Source organism: Phyllostomus discolor, chromosome 5, assembly GCF_004126475.2.
Source record: "Phyllostomus discolor isolate MPI-MPIP mPhyDis1 chromosome 5, mPhyDis1.pri.v3, whole genome shotgun sequence".
Taxonomy (NCBI): Eukaryota; Metazoa; Chordata; class Mammalia; order Chiroptera; family Phyllostomidae; genus Phyllostomus; species Phyllostomus discolor.
The window spans coordinates 102,401,962-102,427,884 of record NC_040907.2 but is presented as its reverse complement, the minus strand read 5'-3'; the positions used below and the strand labels follow the sequence as shown (position 1 = coordinate 102,427,884).

General features: G+C 41.3%; 1 protein-coding gene across 3 annotated transcripts in view; it reads right to left on the bottom strand.

Moving 5' to 3' along the window:
* Positions 1–4,594: 4,594 nt before the first annotated feature.
* The window catches only part of RPIA (ribose 5-phosphate isomerase A), a 37,072-nt gene continuing 15,743 nt past the window's right edge, over positions 4,595–25,923 (bottom strand). For 2 of the 3 annotated variants that reach the window (XM_028513924.2, XM_036026654.1), the window contains 6 exons: positions 21,459–21,518; positions 19,302–19,366; positions 18,042–18,110; positions 17,192–17,333; positions 12,484–12,583; positions 4,595–5,495 (listed from right to left, as the gene is read on the bottom strand). In XM_028513924.2, the coding sequence (XP_028369725.1) occupies positions 5,398–5,495; positions 12,484–12,583; positions 17,192–17,333; positions 18,042–18,110; positions 19,302–19,366; positions 21,459–21,518 (534 nt within the window). In that variant the 3' untranslated portion in view covers positions 4,595–5,397. The remainder of the gene's footprint in view (positions 5,496–12,483; positions 12,584–17,191; positions 17,334–18,041; positions 18,111–19,301; positions 19,367–21,458; positions 21,519–25,923) is intronic. The other variant, XM_036026655.1, reaches the window with a different exon arrangement.

The window sequence follows — 25,923 nt, the reverse complement described above, 5'->3', positions numbered from 1 at the left end:
CAATGGAATTCTATGCAGCAGAGAGAAAGGAGCTCCTACCCTTTGTGACAGCATGGATGGAACTGGAGAGAATTATGCTAAGTGAACTAAGCCAAGCAGTAAGGGACAAATACCGTATGATCTCACCTTTAACATGAACCTAATCAACAAAAGAAAAAAAGCAAGCAAAATATAACCAGAGATACTGAAATTAAGAACAATCTGACAGTAACCAGAGGGAAGGTGGGAGGGAGTAATGGGGGAAGGGTTTTCAGGAACAACTATAAAGGACACATGGACAAAACCAGGTGGCGGGGTGGAAGCAAGGGAGGACGGTGGATTTGGCTGGGGTTGGGGGGGGGGGTCGTGATGGGGGGTAAATGCAAACTGTAATTGAACAACAATAAAATAACTTAAAAAATTAACCTCACCCATTTCTTCGTACCTTTTTGGTGTGGCTACTAAATTACATTTAGAATTACATATGTGGCTCACATTTCCACTTGGGGGTGCTGTTCCTGACTGTACTTCTGCTGCCCTGGACACCAGCTCCCGTGGGCTCTCTCCTTGTGAACGCTTCTCACAGGTTTGCAGAGAAACAGGGGGCAGCACTACTGGCCCAGAAGAGCACTGGCCAAGTGCAGCTCAATCAGGGATCAGAGCTCTGGAACCTTTACACCTTATCAGTGACTGGTGACTGGCCTATCCCTCCACTGAGAACAGCTTCTGACACAAAATGAGGGTGACCACAACTCTATTTGAAACTTGAGTTGGGACACCAGGGATTTCATTGCCACTGGAATGAGGCTGACAGGGATAGAGCCAGCCAGGGCTTCAGTTCTGGATATGGAGCTGCTACTTCTACCTTACTGCTAAGCAGAAATGTGAGTGGTCCAACTTAAAAGAATGGGTTTCAAAACTAAATTTATTTCATTCATCAGTCTGAATAATGCATTGTCCACAGAACACAGGGGTTGCCTTTCCAAGGCAGACCTTGTCTTCCTTCCCTGGACTCCACTGCCCACATGAACAAGCACATTTCTATCCTTCTCAAAGCACCACTACAGATGCTTACTTGCCGAGGATCACCTGGGCATGTCAGAATGCTAGGCTGTTCTGGAATGTTTTGCTGTCCCACAACACCACCCAGTTACTAAAAAGCAAAAGCACTGAGCCTATGTCAAACATCATGACTATGGGGTTAGTGGAGTAAAGGCTAATAAAGTCCTAATCTGGATGCATCAGCTGCTGGTGACAGGAAGTGAGCCAAGTCAAGCATTTGAGAAGTAAGTCATGAGAAGTGGTTGTTATGACACCAATGATGAAGTCTGTGAAAGCTGGAGCTACATCAGAGTGACTGATCCTTCCATTCCAGTGCCCAGTACACAGCAAGTGCTCAATACCTATGAATCAAAGGGAAAGCTGATTATAGACTGTTAGGGCCCTCTAGATCCTGGGGTCAGCATATCTGAGGGGAAAAAAATGCAGCTACTGACAGTCAGGAGCTGGCCAAGCTCCAGAGTCAGGCCTGGTGTTGTTCTCCTGTGGAACAAAAAGTTTCGCACAGCAACATCGGACAAGACCACTTGGTGACTATGAGAAATGAAAACAAAAACCAGGTGACTCCATAATCATATCTCAACACAAGTCAGACAAAAGATGATCATCTGAACAACACAAAGGACCAGCCAACCCTGCTAACGAGTGGATGCTGTTGCTTCACCCAGCCCAGCATTACCCTCACTCCATTCTTCTCACCTTCTCAGTAAAAGTTAAGATAACCAATCACAGAACTCTCCTGCTCCCTGACATCTAATCCAGAGCAAAGCCCTCCTTCCTTGAGTCCTTCCCCAAAGCACCAGACCGAAGCTTAAATCCCGAGTCCTAACACTCTCTGCGACTGCCTGCCATTCCCCATGGCATGTGACTTCCCTCATTCAAAGGGTCAGGAAACCCAACCATGTTGAACTACATTTCCTGAAGAGTCTTTGGCTGAGGAGCACTAATGACCCTTTGCCATAAACATCCCTTCCCTAGGCTATGGTTACCACTGTGCCTCTATCCCCCAGCCTGGGAAGAGGAAAAAAGGAAATCAGCACAGGAGAGAGGAGAAAATTCAATGGTGGCAAAGATAACTTCTACAAATGGCACCTTCCCATGGCCACCCCTAGGTTGTGCAATGTTCTACCCCTTTCTCCCACTAAAGAAACCCCATCAGCAAACAGAAGTTAGTATTAAAGGCACAAGTGCCCATACACACACATACAATAAGCCATTTCACTAACTTCAGTACTTCGACCAATTACTTGTGACTCAGGTTGCAAATGATAGACATAGAAGTTAAGGAACACAACTGTAAGCTATTCACAGTCACAGCTACCTGGAACTAGGAGCATGGCTTGAACATGTTACTTAAATTAAGCCTGTTTCTTCCTCTGCAAATTAAAAGAACAAATGCCATAAAGCTGCTATGAGATAACAGGCCAAAGGCGAAGAATAGCACTGACACACAGGAAGTAATAACAGGTAGGACTCTGACACCAGAGTCACCTTATAACTACTTCTCCTACCTATGGCCCACCTCTTGCCCACTGTGCTGACAATGTCTTCCCATGCACTCCTTTTGCATGACGGCACCCCTGTCAACCTGCCTGTCTTGTCCAGCAGGCTGGAAACATCCAGAAGACAAGAGCATGCTAAAGCACAGGCTGTCTTACTCTTCTGTTTCCCTCCCCCAACAGTCCCCTTAGGAATATGCATATGATGGTGACTCAGAATCTAAGTTTCATGAATGAAAAGTATAAAAACTTCATGAACTACAGCTGAAACCAAAACTGAATAGGTTTTGTTAAGGTCCAAGTGATTTTCCCCTTTGATCCTTCCCAGGAATGTGGCAGTTTCACTTAGTTATAAATCTTTCCCCAAACAGCCAACTTGCAGCTTGTCCTGTGCCTTCAAATTGATCACCAGCCTGCATATTTTTCCCATCCAACTTATCACCTATAAGATGGCATTTAATAACAACTTTATTGAAGGAACTTTAATTAAAATTTACCTTAAGAACAAACTCCTGTATATGTGTCCAAAGTATAGCAAGTGTTTTTGTATTCTTTAAGAAAAACTGATAGGGGACTCAAAACTTGGAAAAATTTAGCTTAAGGTAAATAGCCATAAATCTAGCAAGTAACACGTCTGTTAAGCTCTTTGTTTCAGAAACTACAGATAAGGCCCATCTGGTGCCTGAGAAAAAGCAGCTGACCTCCTGGGGTGCTGGCTAAAGATTACTGCCTGGAGACATCCCTATCCTGAAGAGCTGGCGACTACCCCTCCTACTTGGAGATGGCTAATAGCCCAGGATAGGAGTGCTGCAGCTGGGAATTTCAAGGCTTTCACCGACCAGTTTGTCCTCCTCCAACCCCCTTATAAAAGATCTGGCCAGGAAAGAAGGGGGGAAGATGGTTTGTTGGGGTATGAACCCACCACCTTCTCGGATCACTGGCCATCTGAATAAAGCGCCTATAAAAGATTCAATCACTGCCATTGCTTATTGGATTTGGTAGTGACAGGCAGCCCGAACGCCGTGGTCTTGTCCGGTTACAAAACCTCGTATTAACAATTAAAGGAACTTCAGTTTGGTCACAGATTCAAGTGCCTAAGAAACCAGCTGAAAATTCACATGTGATTAGAGCATGCAGGTGTCTTTCAGAAACCCAGAATAACTTTGTTGTTTATCTTCCTGAATTTAATCCATGTCAGAAGAGCTTTAAAGGATTATTTCAAATATCAGTTCTATCAAGTTTTCTCAGCTAAGATCTAGTGACCATTTGGTGCAAAAATTACCTTTTATCCAGACCAAAATAGTCTTGAAGAATAAAATAAAACACTCCTAACAACAGGTTTCCCAACAATGCATGGGGCAACTATTTTTAAAGAGCACCTTGAGAGTGAAGAAAAAGAGAAGGAATTCAATAAGGAAAAGAAAGCCTGATTAACTTTTATTCTGCAACTGAATTTAGCTGAAATTTAGATGTCAACAAGTTTGGTGGCTAAAATTCAAGCTTCAAAACAGAGGGTAGGTAAGTCCACTGTTTCAAGTATTGTGCAAAGTCAGCATGGGGGAAATTAGGGTTCTCAGATGGATTCCCGAGTCCCCTCTAAAATTATCACTGAGCTGTTCACAGCCTTTCCTTTCCATTGTCTATGAGGCTTTCTGGACAATTCACTGCTCATTAGGCATACAGTAAAGATGACAGTGAAGGGAATAAAGATGAAATCCAGGTCACCCATTTTCCTGCTTGTCAACTTCCACAAGTAAAGGTTTGAGCAATATAAAACTTGGAAATAACTTGTTTCAGAAACAAGTTATTTGCATAGATAATGCAAGTCAATTGCATTATCTTCAACTAACAAAGAAAATTAATGTTTTGTTTGACAAAGGTCTATGGAATAAAACCAACATGAAGCTCTCTCAGAAATAAATATTTACCTACTCTTTGGCTCAAGATTTCTTGAGTAAATTCCACCTCTTATTGGAGATCCAATGTAAACTGGGCGAGCAAAATTGATTTCTATTTAACTGCAAAACTGCTACAAATTCTATAGCAAAGACAAAGAGTAAGAATGGCACCATACTGCTTTATTCCAACCCTTAAACAATATAAAGAGGTGAGAAGTTCTGATGCTGAACCATGCAAGTAATAACATAGGAACAGATAAAATGTTAACAAAAATATAAACATTTAAATGTGTTTCACATTCCATAGCAGTACTAGCAAGGATTTCTGTCCAATTGCTTCCAACAGCAGGGGTCTGAATGAACCCTCTGATCTTAACAAAAGAACCACCACAATTTCTCCCTGATAGTTTACAATCACTACACACCACACTGCTAGGCTCACCAGACTTTTGTAAACCTCACATTAAAATATGTAACAAGGTACCATGCATGATCACAACAAAAAAACTAAAAACCAAAAAAGAATGTGATAGAAAAGTAAACTCCAATGTTTCTAGTAAGGCATCAGGGAATCACTGCTGGCTGGGCCCTTCATTTTACCAGTTTAAAGAAGTTTTGATTTACATTATTCAGCAAACTCAGTATTCAGAAGCTTAACCAGCAGGCTCAAGTTTAAAAGACAATTCCCTTTTTTTTTGTAAATGTTTTATATAAAACATGAAATTAATTTCCACTTTATTTTAAAAACTGAGTATTTTTAATAGTAAAAATATATGTTTATATTCCTTTTTTAAAAAAGGCATTTAATAACAATACTTGAGAAGACTGGATTTAACTGCCCGGTCCCCACCCCGCCACTATCCACCTGGCACAGAGACATTAAGGCAAAGGCTCCTGGAGAGACATGTCCACTTGGCTGTCGGCTGCAGACTCCAGTTAAGTGCACTCCACTCCTAGCAGGGTCAAGAGAAAGGCTTCTCCTTCATGTTCACTGAGCCATCCTGCATTCCGAAATAGACTCTCTCAGCCATATTGATGAAGAGGCCAGTGTCCACCACACCTGCAGGACAAAAGATGGCAGGAGACATTAAGTTTCAGCTCCCCAAGCAAGAAATAAATCAAGGATCATAAGGTCAGTAGGAGCAACAGCCATTAGCGATACTGGACAAATGAAGACAGATTCTGATTCTTTTTATTTCATCTTAAAATTTCTTTCTCCACTGCTATCTTGGCTTGCTTTCTGTCTTTCTATGGCCACAAGTGCCAAATGTTTTTCTGTCTCAGAGCCTTTGGCCATATTCCCTCAGTCTGAACCAGTCACCTTTGACAGCTTCAAGACCTGGCTCTCCTCTGTCCTTCAGATATCATGACAGAGTGATCTTTTCAGCTTAAAGGTCTCCTATGACTACTCTAAATAAATTCCACTCCTAGTTATTCTAAGTCACACTGCCAGTGTGAAGTTTTCCCCACAGAGTCCAAGAACATATTTGCAACAAAAGACCCACATCAAAATATATAAAACTCTCTCCAAATCAATAAGACAGACAACCTAGTAGAAAAATGGGCAAAATTCAGCAGGACTTCACAAAAGAGTCTATCCAAAATGGCCAATAAACATAGGGTCAAACTAAACAAAAAGGAATGCAAATTAAAACGAGACACGACTGTATGCTCACCAGAAAGACTATGATGAAATGTGACAAGGATAAAAAGACATTTCTACATGTTCACAGCAGAAATAAATTGGCAAACCACTTTGGAAAATGTTTAAAATATATTTTTTAAGATTTTATTTATTTATTTTTAGACAGAAGGGAAAGGAGGAAGAATGAGAAGGAGAGAAACATCAATGTGTGGTTGCCTCTCGCATGCCCCCTGCTGGGAATTGGTCTGCAGCCCAGGCATATGCCCTAGACTAGGAATCTAACCAGTAACCCTTTAGTTCACAGACCAGTGCTCCATCCACTGAGCCACACCAGCCAGGGCTGTTAGTATAGTTATTAAAGACAAACATATTCATACCTATGATCCAGCAATTCTAAGCTAGGTATATAAGCAACTGTTAGGCATCATCAAGAGACATGCACAAGAATGTCCATAGCAGTACTTTTCCTAATAGCTAAAAACTGGAAACACCCAAATGCCCATTAAGAGTAGAATGAGTATACATGCTTTTTTCCCCACACACATAATAGAATGGAATCTATTCACCAATGAGAATTAACTACAATTGTGAGCAACCTTTACTGAAAATATTTACATAATCCAGTTAACCCTTAAACAACTAGGAGATTATGGGCACCAATCTCCCTCGCAGCTGAAAATTGAATAATAACTACAGTTGGCCCTCCAAATATGCAGATTCCCAACTGTGGATTTGATCCTTGGGCAGCATGGGTTTGAACTGCCAGGCCAAACGGAAAATTCTGCATATAAATGGACTCACACACTTAAAATCCTGTATTGTTCAGGTGTCAACTGTATACACATAACTACGATGAGACAATACTGTTCAACCATCAGGAAAAAAAGTATGATGAGAAAAACGGCACCTACTTATGTTGCTGGTAGACAGGTAAACTGGTACAATCTCTATAGGGCAACTTAACACCATCTAGCAACCCAAGATACACTTATCCTTTGATTAGTAACTCTCTTCTAGCAAAGAACTGGAAACAGATATCCCCTAGTGGGGATCTGGTTAAATAATGTAATAGCTATAAAATGAAATGCTGTGCAGTTGTTTTATAACACTGCCTTGTTAGAAATGAACTTCTTTAGCTTTTTCTTATCTAGGAAGCTCTTTATTTTTCTTTCAACTTTAAATGACAGCCATATTGGGGAAAGTAGCCTTGCTTGTAGACTCTTGCTTTCCATCACCTTGAATATTTCCTGCCAATCTCTTCTGGCCTGAAATGTTTCTGTTGAAAAATCAGATGACAGTATTATGGGAGCTCCTTTGTGGGCAACTAACTGTGTTTCTCTTGTGGCTTATTTAAGATTCTATCTTTAATCTTTAGCATTTTCATTATGTCTTGGAGTGGGCCTTTTTGCATCCATCTTGTTTGGGACTCTCTGTGCTTCCTGGAATGTGTATCTATTTCCCATACCAGCTTAGAGATGTTTTCAGCCATTTATTTTTAAAATAGTTTCTTTATCATCCCTTGCTCTCTCTCTTCTCCATCTGGTACCCCTATGATGCAGATATTGTTAGGCTTGATGTTGTTCTAAAGGTTCCTTAAACTATCATTATTTTTAAAAATCTTTTGTTGCTGAAAACATGTTTTCTGCTACCTTGTCTTCCAAATCACTGATTCAAGACTCTGCTGCTTTAATCTCCTGTTGATTCCTTCTAATGTATTCATTTCAGTTATTGCATTCTTCAATTATGACTGGTTCTGTTTTAGTATTTCTATGTCCTTTTTTATGCTTACTATCTAAGTTCTCACTGAATTCATCCATTCTTCCCCTAAGTTCCTTGAGCATCCTTATAACTATTGTTTTGAACTCTTTATCTAGTAGACTGCTTACCTCCATTTCATTTCATTCTTTTTCTGAGGATTTGTCCTATTCTTTCATTTGGGGCATGTTTCTTTGCCGCCTCATTTTGGCTGCCTCTTTGTGTTTGTTTCTGTGTAGTAAGTAGATCTGCTATATCTCTTGTCTTGGTATGGTGGTCTTCAGTAGTAGGTGTTTTGCTCAATGGCACATTCTCCCTGATCACCTTGACTAGGTGCTCCAAAAATGTCCCTTGTGTGGATTACATAAGCCCTCCTGTTATAGTTGAGTCTTGATTGCTGCTAGCCCATCTATATGGGAAGATGACGCCTGGGCTGGCATACCCCAGCCACAGTGTAAGAGCTACTATGTGGGGGCTGACCACACAAGGTAGAAATTGCCCCAGCAAGGTCTGGAGCCTGTAGACATCTCCATTTGGGTGTGCCCCTTGTGGAGCTAACTGACTTGTGCTCTTATGTAATCTGAAGCCAGCCACTGGATGTTTTGGTTCTGTGGCCTCTCAGAAGAAACTCCAGTGTAGGTCAATGTCAGGCACTGCCCGTGACCGGCCCTGTGCTGCCTATTTGGAGCTCTAAAACAATCCAGTTAGTAGCTGCCTGTCCTAGGCCTGTGTTCACATGTGAGGGGCCAAGCTATGCCCTGAGGCTAACTACCATTAGTAGAGAGCAGGGCAGGTTTGCAGAAGACCCAAGGCACTCAAGACCTGGCTCCGCCTGCTGGCTGCCTATTAGCCACTGAAAGAGCCTCCTGCAGTATATGAATTGCATGAGGCAGGTTCTCAGCAAGTCACCAGTTAACAGCAGGTGGTGTTCATCAGGTTGGACAGATCAAACTCGGCACCAGGGCTAGGTCTGCAGTCGCTCAGAAAAAGCCTCAGTGTATACCAAGGCCAGCCATGTGGAAGAAGGGGTCTGCACAGGAACGGGGTCACCACTCAGGGTACTGGGGAAACATGGCCTTGCCTGAAAGCCACACAACTCAAGAGTTTCCCTATCTGTCTCCAATACCACCAGCCTACCCAGACCTCCTAGAGAGCCGCTTAAGACTGTAATAAGAGCCCAGGCTGGCTAAAGCCAGCAGGATGAAAGCTTGGCAAAGCGGGGCGACAGGGAGTCAGGAGCACGGGGCTAGTCACAGTTATTTTAAAATGAACGAGGAAGCTTTTTGAACTGTTATGTATGATCTCCAAGACAGGAAAAACTAGGAATCAAAACCTGTATGTAGCATGCTTCCACTTGTGTGAAAAGAAGTAGGGCGAGGGCAGGGTTGATTTGTTGACCAAAGAATAACTCAAAAAGATACATTTTGGTAATACTGGCTGACTCTCAACAGGGAAAGTTGAAGGGGTAGAAGAGACTTTTCACTGATTACTCTTATAATATTAAACTATATAAATTCAAAAAGATAAATAAAATCAAAACTTCCAGAGACACTCCTCCAATATATAAACAAATAAAATCACCTATCTTCAATGAAAAGCCACCAGGTAGAGAACCTGCTGAAACACAAAGGTCCTGGCAGTAAACTGTGCCAACATGACTATAGCCTCCCAAAAATAAGTGGCCACTCAAGACCCATCCTTTTCAAACATTCTGTAATACAAGGTGACAGCTTCCATCTGATTTAAGACAAGTCAGAACAGATTCAGAGAATGTTTTTTAAAAAAGAGCAGACAAATGGCAGTAGCCTAAGATCTGATATGAAAGCAACCTCTCCTCAGGTCACTGAGATGAAGGAAATTACTGACCCCACCATCCTTCATAAAGTGGCAGGAGCAGAGGTAGCTCAATGCGAACACAGTGGAAGAACTCCAGTAGCTTTGACCCTTCTATAGTGCCTGTCTGTTCTGGGTATAACTCAATGGAACACCCAAGGGAATGCACACTTCAGCTATCCTCCAAGTTACTTCACAAATGCACATGGGACAAGGTCAGGGGAACAGGGACAGAGAGGGAAACTTGCCCTGCTTCTCCTCCTTTGATCTTGGCCCAGCAGCAATCATTATAATGGGCCAAATTGGGAAGAGAAAAGATAAAACAAACCACAGGTATGACCAGCACTGTACTAAATAATTTAATGCCTCTCACTTTTCATTTTTTTCATTTTAAGTTCTTAAAACTATGGAAGAAAAGGAACCACATGCTAAGCCTCACAAGGTTAGGGGGCCTGAATGACAATCCTGCAAAGCTGAAGATCTAAAGTAACCACAAAGGATGGTCTAAAATTAAAACTTAGTAACTAAAATCAGTTCATGGCAAGTAGTCATGCCTTTGGCTTAAATCTTCCCTGATAAAAGTCAATCTATCTTAATTGACCCTGTCTACTGCCCCTTTGCATCTACAATAACATACCTTAGGAATGTCAAGATAACTTCCCTTTTTCCAGACCCCTCCAGGTACAACAACCATAACACAGCAGAGACCACAAATCCCCTCATTGTTATTATCATGTTAGTTGTTGACTGTTAAGGATCCTGTACCCACCTGTGTAAAAGAAGTATGTGTCTCATTTTACTTTTATCCAGCCCCAGGTTTCCCCGCTTTGTTTTCTCCCACCTCCCTAATCTATCACCAATGGATTTCATGTAATCCCCTTATGCCTTCTCCTTTGATTGTGATCCATGTATAAGGTGCAAAATTGTCATTTTTCCTAAGCATTTTGTCAACTTGTTCAGGTTTTGCTTCCTGACAAGTATCATCAATTTGCCTCAAATAAACTCACAAAAATTCTTTCCAGGTTTGAATGTTTCTTATATTAACAAACCTCTAACCATCTCTAGGATGTAACTGGTACTTGCTGAGGTGGAGAGCAAAGTATGGAAGAAAGTTTCTCATGAAGGACATCTCAATGGCTCCAGAGCCAAGAAAGGTCTGAGGAGGAGCAATCAGCTTACTCTAGTGGGTACTATAAGAAACCGTCCTACAGAGGAGCAGTGCTGACACTGGTGAGGCATTTCCTACCTGGTCCCCTGGGTTTGTCTGCATTATTGTTAAGGTAAATGCCCCCATTTTACTAACAGTGACCTGTATGTCTTCTCTTCATCCTGCCTTCTTTGCTCTTTGATTCTTCCAACAAAAAGATAACACTGAGAGAATAAACACAATTCAGCTCATTTTTTAAAAAAGATTTTATTTATTTATTTATTTTTAGAGAGGGGAGAAGGGAGGAACAAAGAGAGGGAGAAAAACATCAATGTGTGGTTGCCTCTTACATGCCCTCTATTGAGGACCTGGCCTGCAACCCAGGCATGTGCCCTGACTGGGAATTGAACTGGGAACTCTTTGGTTCGCCGGCTGGTGCTCAATCCAGTAAGCCACACCAGCCAGGACTCAGATCATCTTTTTGATTTAAGAAATCTGATATAAAATTGTCAATGGGAGACTAAAAATAGTTAGCTAAAAAGTAAGGTTGGAAAAATTAGCTCTTTGTTACATAGCATATACTCATACTATTTTCAATCCCAAATAGCATGGATAACTCAGAATCTAGCATATTAATCAATGAAGATAGAGTATCCTTTCTTTCCTAGGGATATATTCATTCAACAAACACTGCCTTGTGCACTGATCACCATTTAATTCATTGAGTCCTCCTACAATCCTAAGAGGTAGGTGTTAGAATGAGCCTCTTTCACTGAGGAAGAGGTATTACCTGCACAGAAGCCACAATGACAGAGCAAGGCTGGGTTAGGACCCTCTCTCAGGCAGTTCGCTCCAGGATCTACTCTCAGCCACTATTATCTGCTAAACTGACCTTATCCATCTTATCAGTTATGGCCCACAAATACTCCTTGTCATGAAGTATTCCCAGTTAGAATATTAGTCTCACAATATCATAACACGAATATTTCTCACCTCTCCCTCCTCCTTTTCATCCCCTTGTATGAGACCTTAATATCTACTCCAGCCCACACTCATAACTCACCTCTACACTGCTTACCCAGCTGTAGACCCCTAATAAAAGGTACACCAGATGCTCTCCACTGCTTCAAATGTTCATGTCACACAACACCCTCTCTGACCTGCCTCTCAAAGAAGGAAGGACTGAAAATTCAGGGTCTAGAGGCAACCTGGGGCTCCCACCTTGGTGTTGCAGCCCTTGGGCAAATCCTTTAACCTTCTTCAATCTCTGTCCTCTCTGTAACTATGCAATCAAACTGGGGAGTCAAATGAGACTCTTAAACACTTAGTGCAGTGTCTAGATTGCACTATGCTGAGGCATACCTCAAAAGCCACCTCTTTCCCATAATACCTCCCTACATTCCCCAAAAGAAATAACTTCTATGCACTCTAGACTCTTGGTATTCCTCTAGCAGAATTTAACACATGGCATCTTATCTGTAGACATGCCTTCTAAATAGCCAAAGTTCTCCTCAGGTTTAAATTGTGTTCTCTAGGCGGGAGCATTCCCTATAACATGTAGCACAATAACTTGCCTATGGTCTATATCTATAAATATTCCCTGCTGCTTAAGCAGAGGTTCTGGGAGGAAAGGCTCTATGCAGAAAAGGTGAACATCACTCACATTACCTGGAATCATTTTGATAGCTGTGTTAACTTCACTCCATTTGTGCACCCGGTCAAACTTCCAGTCCAGGATAAAGTTCCCATTATCTGTCACCACAGGACCCTAGGAGATAATTTTCCATATTTACCAGGCATGAAGACACAGATAAGAAGAGACAGACAGGAAAGTGAAGGCAATAACCAAAGACAAATATCCTAATCAACTCACTCCAGGTAGTACTCCCACCTCAAGCTCTCTAGAAGGCAGTGCTGAGAGGCAGTAATGAGAAGAACTTGGAGTCAGAATCTGAGTCCTGACGCCACAAAGCTCCAGGCCTCAGAGGGAGCCATTAATTTCCATGAGCCTCAAATTCTCAACAGCCAGAAGGGAGGCAATAATCCACACTTCACAAGCAGCCTATATATAAATCACATGACCACAGGGAGTGCTCATGGTAAAAGCTCGACAATTCTCAGCTATTATTAGACTGAAGACTACAGTAACAGAACAGGCTACCAAAGGGCACAATAGTCTCAAGGGTTTCACATTAAGTACCATGAATAATGTAAAATGAGACAATGTTATTTCAACTTTCAATCAGGCAGTCCCATCAAAAAGATAGAAAGCAGAGATGGTTTCTGAGGTCAAATAGGTAGCAGGTAGTTTTAGTTAATTAATCCAGAATTCCTCAACAGCTTTGAGCACTAGAAAATGCTTAGGACAACGAATGTGACAGAACACTAGTCAAAGGCAAAGAAATGAGAGCTCCTCTGCAGACTGGAGAAGGTAGGTGCTCAGTTAAGACCTCCATTAAGGTAGGATGCTGAGGCTCATCTGTAATAACACCAGCTATGAGAGGGAACCTCCAACATTCTCCTCCTGGCCTTCCATCTACAAAGGCAGCCAGAGTCAAAGACCTATACGACCACTATGATTAGGACAATGATTTTAAAAAGTCACAAAAGCACCAGGAAAAAAACACATCAAAACAAAAATGTGGAACTTCTGGTCAAGATGGCATTATAGGGAGACATGACTCACCTCTTTGTGTAACCACATCAAAATTACAACTAAAATACAGAACAATTACAGTGGCCAGTGTAGCTCAGTGGATTGAGCACTGGCCTGCAAACAGAAAGGTCTCGAGTTCAATTCCCAGTCAGGGCACATGTCTGGGTTGTGGGCATGAGAGACAACTGATTGATGTTCTCTCAAACATTGCTGTTTCTCTCCCCCTCCCATCCCTCTCTCTAAAAGTAAATAAATAAAATCTTAAAAAATATAAAATAAAATATAGAACCATCATTCAGGAACATCCGAAATCAGGCCGAATGGAATTCTGAGAACCACAAACTACAGGAGGGATATCTTGGGAGTGAGGAGTCCTAGACCCACACCAGGTCCCCTAGTCCAGGATTCCAGTGCCAGGAAGACAGGAACCCACAACTTCTGGCTGCAAAAACCAGCAGGATTGAGTCAGTGGAAAAAAATTCTAGAGACCCAAGCAGTTCCTCTTAAAGAACCCACAACATGGACTCATCTACTCAGACTTATTCCCTCTGAGCTCCAGCACCAGGGTAGCAGCTTGAACAGCACCAGTGGTATACAAGGAAAAACTGATGTCTCTGGCATGAAGGTGAGCATAGGCCATTGTCCCTTTGCTAAACCCTACCCCCACAGAGCTGGTGCCATATCTAAGACTCCATCAACCTGACTAACACTTTGATAGCCTTGGAGATCCCCAGAGGCTCTGCCCCACCCAATTTATGGGCCCATCCTAGCTGCTTTTCCATGGGAATGGGTGGTCTTGGCTCCTAAATCCTATCAAACAAGCAACAGCTGGCTTCAGTGAGCCCTGGCTGTAGCCAGATTAGTCACAGCTTGGTTTCACCTAGGAATCTCCAAGCCCAGCACAAGTAGCAGCCATCTCAGATTGCTTTAAGGAGCAGGCACGGTGCCCTGGGCAAAACATGGGTGGGGGCTGACCTTGGCCTGTATCACCCAGGAAACCCCAGGGCCAACACACCCAGTGGACAGGTACTAACTACATCGGAGCACCACCACCCTGCCCCTGCACCCTGTGCACAGCTGATCCTCCATGGAGGGTGGAGGTTGGTGGTCAGTGGTCACAGCCAGTCTTTGCAGCTGACTGGTCTGGGTAAATCTCTCCCATTGACCTGCCAAAAGCAACCAAGACTCAACTACAAGAGGAGGGTATACTCAGACCACACAAAGGGTGCACCTCAAGTACACATCTTGTGGGATAGGGGAGGTGTGCCTCTGGATCCTTCGGGACACCTACTAAATTAGGCCATACTACTAAGACATGGAGTGTCAAAGCAACCCTACCTCATACAAAGAAACAAACACAGGGAGTCTGCCAAAACAAGGACACAAAGAAATATGGCCCAAATAAAAGAACAGATCAAAATTCCAGAAAAAAAGCTAAACAAAATGGAGATAAGCAGTCTACCAAATGCGAAGTTCAAAATACTGGTTATAAGGATACTCAAGAAACTTATGAGGACCTCAACAGCATAAAAAAGACCGAGTCAGAAATGAAGGATACACTAATTGAAATGAAGAACAATTTACAAGGAAACAACAGTAGAGTGGATGAAGCTGAGAATCAAATCAATAATATGTAATACAAAGAAGCAAAAAACAATTACTCAGAACAAGAAAAAGAAGCCAAAAAAATGAGGATAGTATAAACATCCTCTGGGACAACTTCAAGAGGTCCCACATTTGCCTCATGGGGGTGCCAGAAGGTGAAGAGGAACACCAAGAAATTGGAAATCTATCTGAAAAAAATAATGAAATAAAACTTCCCTAATTCAGTGAAGGAAATAGACATGCAAGTCCAGGAAGCATAAAGTCCCAATTATAATGGATGCAAACAGGCCCACTCCAAGACACCTCATAATTAAAAGGCCAAAGGTTAAAAATAGAGAGAGACTTTTAAAAGCAGCAAGAATAAAGAAAGTAGTTACCAGATGGTTTTCCAGATGGGAGGGGGAAGAGGGAGAATTGGTGAAGAGGTAAGGAGATTAAGTAGTACAAATAGGTAGTTACAGAATAGCTGTGAGGATGTAAAGTACAGTATAGGAAATGGAGCAATCAAACAACTTATATGTAGGACTCATGAACAACGGTGGGCAGGTTGCCCAAGGGAGCAGGGGGTGCTGGGTGGAGGGGGGCAAAGGAAGAAAAATCAGGACAACTGCAAGAGCATAATCAATAAAATATAATTTAAAAAAATGTATCAAGGAAGAGTTACTGTTAATCTTTTTTTCTACATCTCCTAAGCTTTTTATATAGTTATATATAATAGTTATATTTATACTATATAGGTATATTTACACTATAGTTAGTTTTTGGATTATTACTTTAGATTTTTTTATTTATGGGTAAGAAAGTTCATTGTAACCCACTTTAGAAGCTGAAGAAAACCATTTGGATTAATTATCTGGAGTGTATTCCTGAGGAAGGGTTCACATCCCCCAAGAAATTCTACTTCCTATTAAATTTAACCAGAATGAGGAAAGAGGAAGAAAAAAGAAAATTATACCAGGAAACCTGGAAAACTTTATGCCCCAGGGGGTTTCCCAAAGCCCAGGTTTAGTAGATGTTAATCAGGGTGGTCCAGACTTCAGGTATGAGGAGTGTCAGTCCCTCAAGCTGCATTAAGTCTTATCTACAAGAGTTTGAATAGAGCTAGCACTCTAAAAATAAACAAAGAAACTTATTTCAAATAAGTATATAGGCTTCTGGATTCCAATTTGCTGCTCTTGCCAAGTGGACTATGGCAACTCAGGAAGCCACTCCAGACAACCAGTCAGAAAACAATGCTTTAGAGCTGCCATGTGTTTGTGACATGCAATTACATACTGCAGGAACCCAACCAGGAGGCCCACAGCGAGCCTTTTAGTTAAGTAGAAGCCCTTTCTATTCCATCTTCTTCTGAGGTGGATCCAGGAAAAAGAACTTGAAAACTTGGCTATAGTGGATTTGAAAATAGCTGAAAAGTTCAGTAGCAATCGAAGGGAACTACAGAAAATAGCTGAGAAGTTCAGTGGCAATCAAAGGGGCTGACAGTTGTTGGAGCCAAAGGCCGTTTTAAGAAGCAGGCTTCTCATTATCTATTTCCCACCATTTCACCGAAAGACCCCATTTATTTAACCAAAGGCAGAAAGTAGAATTTACTGTTTGTTAAATGCTTGAGGTAATTAAAAATGTCTCTAATTTTTGCCAGAATGCTATTGAAAAGAAGAACAGCACAACTTGTAGCATATTCTTTCTTTGCAAAATTGACATATGCTTGTGACAGTAACTGTGCTACCATCTGTGAAAAAATGTTTGTATTTTTACAAATAATAAAACAATTTAAATTATTTTAAATAAAATCATTTAAAGTAGTAAATACTAATTTAATAATTGTTTATTTATAATTATTTAAATAATCATCCATTTATTATAATGAAATAATTTGAATTATTTTAAATAAAATCATTTAAAATAATAAAAGATCCAACTGAAGCAAAAAATTAAATTAAATTAAATAATAAAATAAAATAAATAAAAGCCTACTGCACAGTTCAGGCATGGGTGACCTAACTGAAGAAGAAAGAACACTGAGAACCTGTAAACGCTAAAGAGCTTTTACATCACAAGTGCTGATACAACACTGAGAACGTGGCACATCCTTCAGAAACCTCCATGGCCACTTACTGCCTTGTTGACAGCCATGCGAAGTTCAACCACACCTCCAAACTTCTGAATCACTGCTCGGCTCACTGGGACATAAGCCATAGGGATGACCTCAATGGGAATTCCCTTGTGCCACTGATCCCCAAGGTTTTTTGAATCTTTCCTGGAAGTAAAGAGTCAAAAACTATGACAAATATAATAGGCTCAATGGTACAGATAAACACCAAATTCAGGAATGGGGTTAATTATATGGTGAAAGGGCACAGGAGGCAAGCAAGGGTAAGTATACAGAGGTTTTAAATGTATTTGAAGTAACTATGACAAAAATGTTAAAATATGATATGACTAGCTTTGTGTGGTATACAGGTGTTTATTATTTAAGTTCTTCCTACAGCTATTTTTCAAAAGTAAATACTTTCTTCCCCCTCTAAATTAACATGCTCAGCACAAGTGCCTTCTACCAGATACATTGAAGAAGAATCTGAGAGGCAGGACCAAGACCATCTACAACACAAGCCACATGTGACCCCAAAAGGAGGCAATGCATGCTGAGTCATTGCCCATGGGAAGCAGTGTTTGCCCTGCTTCCTCTGAGGCTCTGTGGATCAAATGACTGACATATGAGGATGTACTCTGTTAACAAGGGACACAAGCTGTTTCCTCCTCATTCCAAAGGACACATAAATACCAATACCTACCTTCAGCATAAAGGCTGAATAGAAATCCTCCTAGACACTACCCTAAGTCCTAGACACAAGTCTCAAAATCAGGCAGTCCCTCCTGTTCTCTATTTCCTCCTCTATGAAACGGGAATGAGGCCTGGGGTTCACATATCTCCTTGGTGGACAGTTTAGGACACTAAACATTATACCTGAAATCAGCAATCACGATGAAGCGACTAGCATAGCCTGCCACAATCTTCTCCTGAGTCAGGCAGCCTCTAGGCATAGAAAAAAAAAAAAAAATGAACACATGGGCAAAACAAAAGCTCTATCTGGGAACCAGTCAGACACAGAAAACCCAATTCTGGCACTTAAAGAGAAATTTACTTTTCATATCTTAAGGGACATGACCCAACTCCATCATGTTGTGCAATGAGTTGAACTGTGTCCCACTCAAATTCTAAGGCTGAAGTTCTAATCTCCAACGTAACTGTATTTGGAGATGGGGCCTCTGAAGAAGTAATTATGCTTAAATGAAGTAATAAGGGTGAGGCGCTGGTCTGATAAGATTAAAGTTTTTATGATTAGAGATACCAGAGAGCTCACTCACTCTCTCTCCCCACTATGTGAAGACAAAAAAAAAAAAGGCAGCCATCTTCAATTAAAGTGACTCCAGAACTGTCAGGAATTTCTGTTGTTATCGCCACCTAGGCTACGGTATTTTGTTATGGCAACTGAGGCTAAAATATACTGCTTCTACTAAATGAACAATGGGAAGCTTAGCCTGTATCTGAAAAAACCTAGAAATGGGACAGTGGTGTGCTTAGGAAGAAGTCATCTGAGCATGGAGTGAATGGGGCAGGGTCTATAGCTTAAGAAATAAAATAAGCTTCGAACAACCTGGTCAAAGGTTATTTGACAAAGTGATAAAGCAGAGAGCACATAAACAAATTTTGTGTCATTTCATAGTCTGCTTGATTTTAAGAACCAATGAAACAGGAAAATTCACCTTCTTCAACTCACCCTTCCCTAACCCCCAAATCAACACTTAGAAACATCCAATAAATGTTTTATAAATGAATGAATAAATATATCACTAAGTTCTCAGAGGTAAGAGCAGCTTTAAAGCAAAGATCACACACTGGTGCCCACAGACCTAATAATTTAGCCCCAGTAATATGCTAGGTTTAGCCTGCAGAGTTTTAAAGCTGAAATCAGAAAAATGCAGACACAGAGAACCCATTAAGATGAATAATTTCATTGAAGAGCTCCAGGTTCCCAGTCACCAGATTTTGCAACTAATGACCAGAAATGCCAATTTGGTAGCTCTACAGCCATAGCTATCAATACCCTAGTAGAAAGACAAACTCAGGTACATCACAGTGAAAATTTGTTTATTTTGTAACCCACTGCCTTGCTAGGGATTAACAGGCAGATACTCCAGCAAAAAACATTGCCACAACACTCACCCACCACCCTTGATGAGATTGAGGTCAGCATCTACTTCGTCAGCACCATCGATGGCAAGGTCAATCTGTGTCAGAAGGAAAGATAAAAACACCACTAACAGCCTTTTGAGGGAAAGCTCTGTGCAAAGCTTGAGCATGCAATAGCTTATTAGACCTTCAATATCCCAATTACCTAGGTACAGTTATTTGCTTTTAATCAATCCAGACACTGAAGCTCTGAGAGGTCAAACTGTTATAGAGTCACTGGGAAACAAACACGGGGCCTGGTAACCACACCTGGGTCCAGCTCTTACACTCCCTTTTCTCACTGGCGGGTTTCTCTGTGCACAAGCTGGAACTGTGGAGATGATGCAATCCCAATGTGGGTGACATCACCCCCGAGTACAGTAACACATATATACATATATCTGTGGTATTAAAATCTCATTGGGGAAAGAAAGGGAGATCATAGAGAAAAACTCAGAAACACTGATTCAAAATTCTCCTTAGTATTGTGGCAAAAACAGGCAATTTTGAGGGGTAAGAGAAGACCCAATGAAGAGGTATAAAGCTGACACACATTTGATGTGATCCGGGATTGGAAATTATCCGAGGTACCCTGACTATGATACTGCCAAAGCATCTATCTGGCCTTGCCCACTTTTTCTATTAGGAAGCTCTACCACCAGTCCCAAAAGCAGTCAAAGGGCAAGTTGGTTCACTCATTTTCAAAATTTGAAATCAAAGAAGCTATGTATTTTTTTATCACTCCTGGTAATGTTGCATGATTAATATGATAGTTTTGAGTATGGTTTTTTAATAATAGCAGTAGAGAAAACCTCAGGGTACAAATTCAGTTCAAGGTACAGTTAGAAGTTGCTTGGTATGGCTGCTGTGGCACAGGTATAAAGCCTACAAAGCTTCAGGTGTGCACCCTTGCTCCCATCCATTTACAGATGTGCCTTGTATCTGAAGGTACAGCCATTGCTCCTCCATTGACCCTATACTAACTCCAGGGCCGGGCTTTGCCTGGGCAACTGATTCTCCAGGGCCTGGAAGGTGGCTACCCTTTCTATTGGCAGGCCCATCTTCAACCCAAACTACTCTCCTAATAGCACTGAACAGTTGACTCAGCCTGTGTTCTGACTCTGCCCAGATTTCTCTCAACCAACCCTTCCCATGATCCTTGCTAACCCCTCTGAGGCCCATGTGTACCATAACTAAGTTACTAGTGCACCATCAAGCCCCAATCACCAGCCTAGTTTGGGAGCTACCACAACCCTGCCAAACCATTCAAATCCAGCTTTGCACCCTTATGCCACTGCATCAAAGCATTCCACCGCTCAGTCCTAATCACTGCAGCCAGTCTGGACACTGTCCACATGTACCCACGTACCTGTAGCAATTGCTCCTCTGGTTTCCATCTATCCCTCTCTAAAATGTTCTCTCCTGTCCTTACCACCAAGCCTTTCTAGCTCTGCTCAAACTTTACCTCTTCCCACAAAACCCTTCCAAGTAGCATCACTCTAAAGCCAGAAGCACTAAAATTCATATTAAGGCTTTGCCACTTACAAAAAGCATAGCCTTAGGCAAGCGGCTTGCCCTCTCTATGCCTTTTTCACATCAGTGAAAATGATGGATACAAAATGGTACCTGCCCTAAAGATTAGTGGAATTTAAGTAATTTGCCATAGGTACTGCACTAAGCAAAATATCTAGTAAATAGTAAGAGTAATTGCTGACTCTGACCATGCTACTCACCCTATCAACTTCAGCTCCCCTCTATTACCCATGTATTCAATCATCTTTGCCACAAAACTTAATTTTAACCTGTTTCCAAATGACCATGGTGCCTCACATGATCACTTCTTTTTTCCACTTGGTGGTAAGCTCCATGGGCAGGCTCACTATTTTTGCTCCAAAGACCAAAGAAAGCCCTAGAGTAAGCTGGTCCAATCCCCCTTCACCACACTCAGATTGAGTACTCAACGGTTAAACAAAAGGGAATGTACTAGAAATCAACCACCTCTCCTTGTGTGACCTTAGCCAGGATTAATACTCAAGGTCTCAGAAGAAAAGCTAGTATGGCCTGTCTCCTAGACACAACAAGATACCCAGAGCCCATGAACAAATGACAGCCATAAAAAAAGGAGACAGAAGACAGAGTAGTCTCTCTTACCTCAGGGTGACGGTCCAGGTCGCTGAGAGTTAAGCCGTACTGTAGGATAAGCTGACGGGCCTATGGAGGACAGGAAAAAGCACACATAATCATTTACCCTGAGCAGATGACAAAAATTTTCAGAATTCTGTTCTCTTTAAGTCAAACGCTGTGTCTTGACCAATGCTCCCTCCCAAATCCCAACCTGGATCACCAAGAGATAGGAGAGGTACACCCATGAAAGGCAAAAACTAAGTTAATTCATCCTGGGAACCAGAAGAGGAGAAATAGCACATAGTGAAGACTCAGTCTTGTGCCAGTCTAAGAGTGCCTAATCTAATAGCAGTGACCTGCTATTTAAAACAGTGCTATGGCTTCCTAAAGCTTCTGCTTATACAGTATTTTTTAAAAACTTCCTAAAATAAGAATCAAATCTGTAAAATATTAGAAAGGTTTTTTTAAAAACAATCTAACAGTGTGGAAAAAAGACTGAAGAAGATCACTATGAAATGACACGGAGTGATTCCTAGGCTATTCTACTATTGGGTAAAAATAAGCAAACAAACAAACAAACAAACAAACATACTCAGAAGACCATATAAAAGCAGGACTTCTGGAATGGCTAAGCCAGCAGTTTGGCATATTGAAAGCAGCAGACTGGGAGAGATTTAGGATGTTTGTGGAAAAACTCGGCACCGCTGACTTTATAGACATGTCTTATAAATAATTAACCTTTAACCCAGGCTGACCAAAGGGGAGAGCAGTGGTGACCGGCATCACATGGCCCTGAGCAGGACTCATAGGTGAAACAAATGCACCATGAACCTCGATCACCCAAATCCAATGGGGATGAGGATTTATGTTCATGTCACTGTTCACAATATGCAAAGTAACCAAAGAATGAAAATGTTTTTTTCAAAGGCATGTCCTGAAAACAGATTCTTCTTAATGTGAAAAGCACCTGAGATTAAGAATCATAGGTTCTTAATAATCTGGGTTACGATCTTAAATGAACCAGCCATGTAACCCTGGCCAATTTTCTCATCTATAAAATGATGAGGATAGATGAAATGACCAACATAAATCTTCACATCCAAAATCTTAAGACTCTAAGAATAAAATACGAAGACCCTGGAATTTGCAATATACGGACCTTATTTAAATCTTGATTCAAACTGTAAAAAAATTATTTTAAGGATAAGACAAAAGGGGAATTTTGAACCCTAGATTTTTATTTGATGCTATTAAAAATTACTGTTATCGTTTTTAGTATTGTTGAGATGTTTAAAATCCTATTTTTCAGATGTAATAAAATATATACAATTGATTTATACTATTACTGGGATGTTTCAAAATAACAGAGGATGAAGTACAGATGAAAAAAATCTGGCCACAAATTGATAACAGTTCAAACTGGGTGATAGGTACATGGAAATGGACATTATTCTTTATCCTTTCTGAAGTTTAAAATTTTCCACAATAACAAGCTAAAATGTTGACTGAAAAAAAGCAAGTTCAAAAAAGAAAAAGAACATGATTTTGTTCTTATTAAAAAGAAACACAAAATGGAGAAAACAAGAGTAAAAATGGTATTGCTGGATTATTTCCAAGTTCCTAGATTTCTCCAAAAGTAGTACTGGAGAATTCACTATAATTCACAACTTGAGACTATAAAAACATTAAGAATATCTGAAAGGAAGCCTCTAAGATGATCCTCAATGATCCCCTCCTCTTAGTATTCATGCCATTGGGTAATCCCTGCCCACAATGTCCCATGGCTGGCCTGTATGAGCAAAAGCACACAGCAGGGGAGATGGCCTGGTACTGCAGAGATGAACTGGGGTTGAGGGCCAGGGGGTGAGACATGCTCAAACATCCTCCCCTCCTTTTTCCTTCTTCTCCCCCCATTCTTCTCTTACCACATACTCTGGGGAAACCAACTGCTACATCCTTAAGACACTGAGACAGCCCTGGGCATAGGCCTGATACTCAATAGCCTGAGGAGAACTGAGGTCTGCAAACACCCATGTGACTGAGCTTGAAGACATGCTGTCTTGAGATAACAACAGCTCAACTGTAACCTCATGAGAGACCCAATTACATCTATCCAGATTCCTGACTCTTTGAAACTACAAAATAATAAATTTAGTTGTTTGAAACTGCTAAGTTTGGGGGTAATTTATGCCATAGGAACATATAGCTAATATAGACGGTGTTGGAAAAATGACAAAAATTGCATATAAGTTCAGTGTGATATGCTATCATGCAAATAAAACTGTGATGTACTATGATTTCCTATTAATGTTGCATACTTTAGAAACTACTAAACTTTATTCAAATGCATTACGTGAAAACTGGATGTTAGGAAATGTTCTATCATAATTCCTATGGAAAAGGTACTATGTAAATATACCATTTTAGTTTAACATTTCTTAAGGTTAAAGCACCACTTGCCAGTGTTCCTGTTTGATAAGGATGTCCTGTTGTCTATCTAGGCTGTAATCAGAGTATGGCACAACACATTTCAAATATTCCTGTTGCTCTACAAAAGTTAGCATCACATTGACCCAACAGTTGAGTAAATAACTGGTCATTGTGAGTTCAATCCAAAAGGAGTCACTTAATGAAAGCCTTTGTTTTAAAGAATGGATGCCCAGAGAAGTCACACAGTGGTTAAGTTAGGGACAGAGTGAGGAACAGAAATACTGGCACCTGTTTTCCTATCCTGTGTAGGAACTAGGAATGGATTTAGAAGAAAGGGAAAATGGGGGGAATGACAGAAGAAAAAAGGAAAATAATCCAGTAGGGTTCTATTTATTCTATAAATAGAATCTAAGTCATCTAACATAATAATATGCTATTAATAAATCTATTAACAGTAACAATTTTAAAAGGAGTTCTTTGAGGTCTTGGCATTCCTCCTCTACCTAAAATGTACCACCTTCTCCAAACTCCAGCCCTTTATATCCAACTGAAAGGTTCTCCTCTCCAGGAAGACTTCCCCCTCTCCTGGCAAAGAGTAGGCTCTCTCCTTCCTCTAAAAGGCACATTACCTCTTTATTCTCTATTACGTATTTGTGACAAACTATACAAATAAATGTAGTATTAATTCATCCAACAAACACTTATAGAGTGCTTAAGAGCCAGATGTAACACTAGGACATTGGAGACAGTGACTAACACCTCCCATGTACCATGTCCCTAATAAAAATATATACACCCTCAATAAGCACTACATCCAACTGACTCAGCTTTCTCACCACCACCAGAGGCTGGCACATGAGGGGGCCATCAGGTAAGTACAGTCTACATTGTGCAGCTGGGAGGCCTGTTGGTGATTCTCCTACCCCATGCAAATGTTCATCTCCCTAAACAATAAGCAATAACATAAGCACAGGATCTGTCCTTCCATTAAACAATATGTATACCCATTCATAACATGGAGGACCCTGTACAATGACCTCAAGATCCCACTGGGTTGAGACCCTTTAAGTTTGCTCCTATTAGCAAATCCTTCAACTCTCCTGTCTCTCCACCTTTCACTGGATGCCCTGCAAGTGGCCCTGCACACACAGAGAAGTCCTAATCACAAATGGCCTGAGTGTTAGGGTTGAACTGTGTTCCCCTAAAAAAAGATATGTTAAAGTTCTAACCACCAGTACCTCAGAGTGTGACCTTATTTGGAGATAGGGTTCTTACAGAGGTAATCTATAGGATTTCAAGTTAAAATGAAATCATTAGGGTGAGTCCTAACCCTGTCTCTCTGGTTTCCTTATAAAGGGAGATTTGCACATAGTGACAGACGCATACAAAGAGAAGGTCATGTGAACATGAAGGCAGAAATCAGTGTGATGCATCTGTAAGTCAAACAACACCAAAGATGGCCAGCAAACCACCAAATGCTAGAAGACAGGCACAGAATAGGCTCTCCCTCACAGCCTGCGAAGGAGTCAACTCTGCCATCTTAAGAGTGCTGGCCTCCAGAACTGTGAGAAAGTAAATCTGTTTTCTAAGCCGCTCAGCTTGTGGTGCCCTGTTACAGCAGCACTAGTAAACTAATACACTGAATTCAACATAACAGCTCTACCATGGGAGTACAGACCCACCACTGGCTCAGTCAGCACAAACGTAGCCTCAGTCACCCAACTGGGATCAGCATCTACTGGACACCAAGCACTCATGCTCACAAGCTCAGGGGTCTCCCGAGGGTGGAAAGCAAACCCCATCTGCCTCTTCCAACTTTCAAAAATGCAGGTGTGACAGGACATAGCTGAGCAGTGGCCATTCTTAGATAAGAGCTGAACAGCAGCCATTCTCAGACAGCAGCCATACCCAGGATAAGCGGTTATCTCAAGGTCGTACGCTAACCCCCGCTTTCTGCTTCTGTATGCCTGCTTTCAGCAGCTACACTCCTTCCCCCTCCTCCTTTCACCTTTGTAACAAGAATATAAGCAAGCCCCAGCCTAAGCTCAGGGCCCAGAATTTG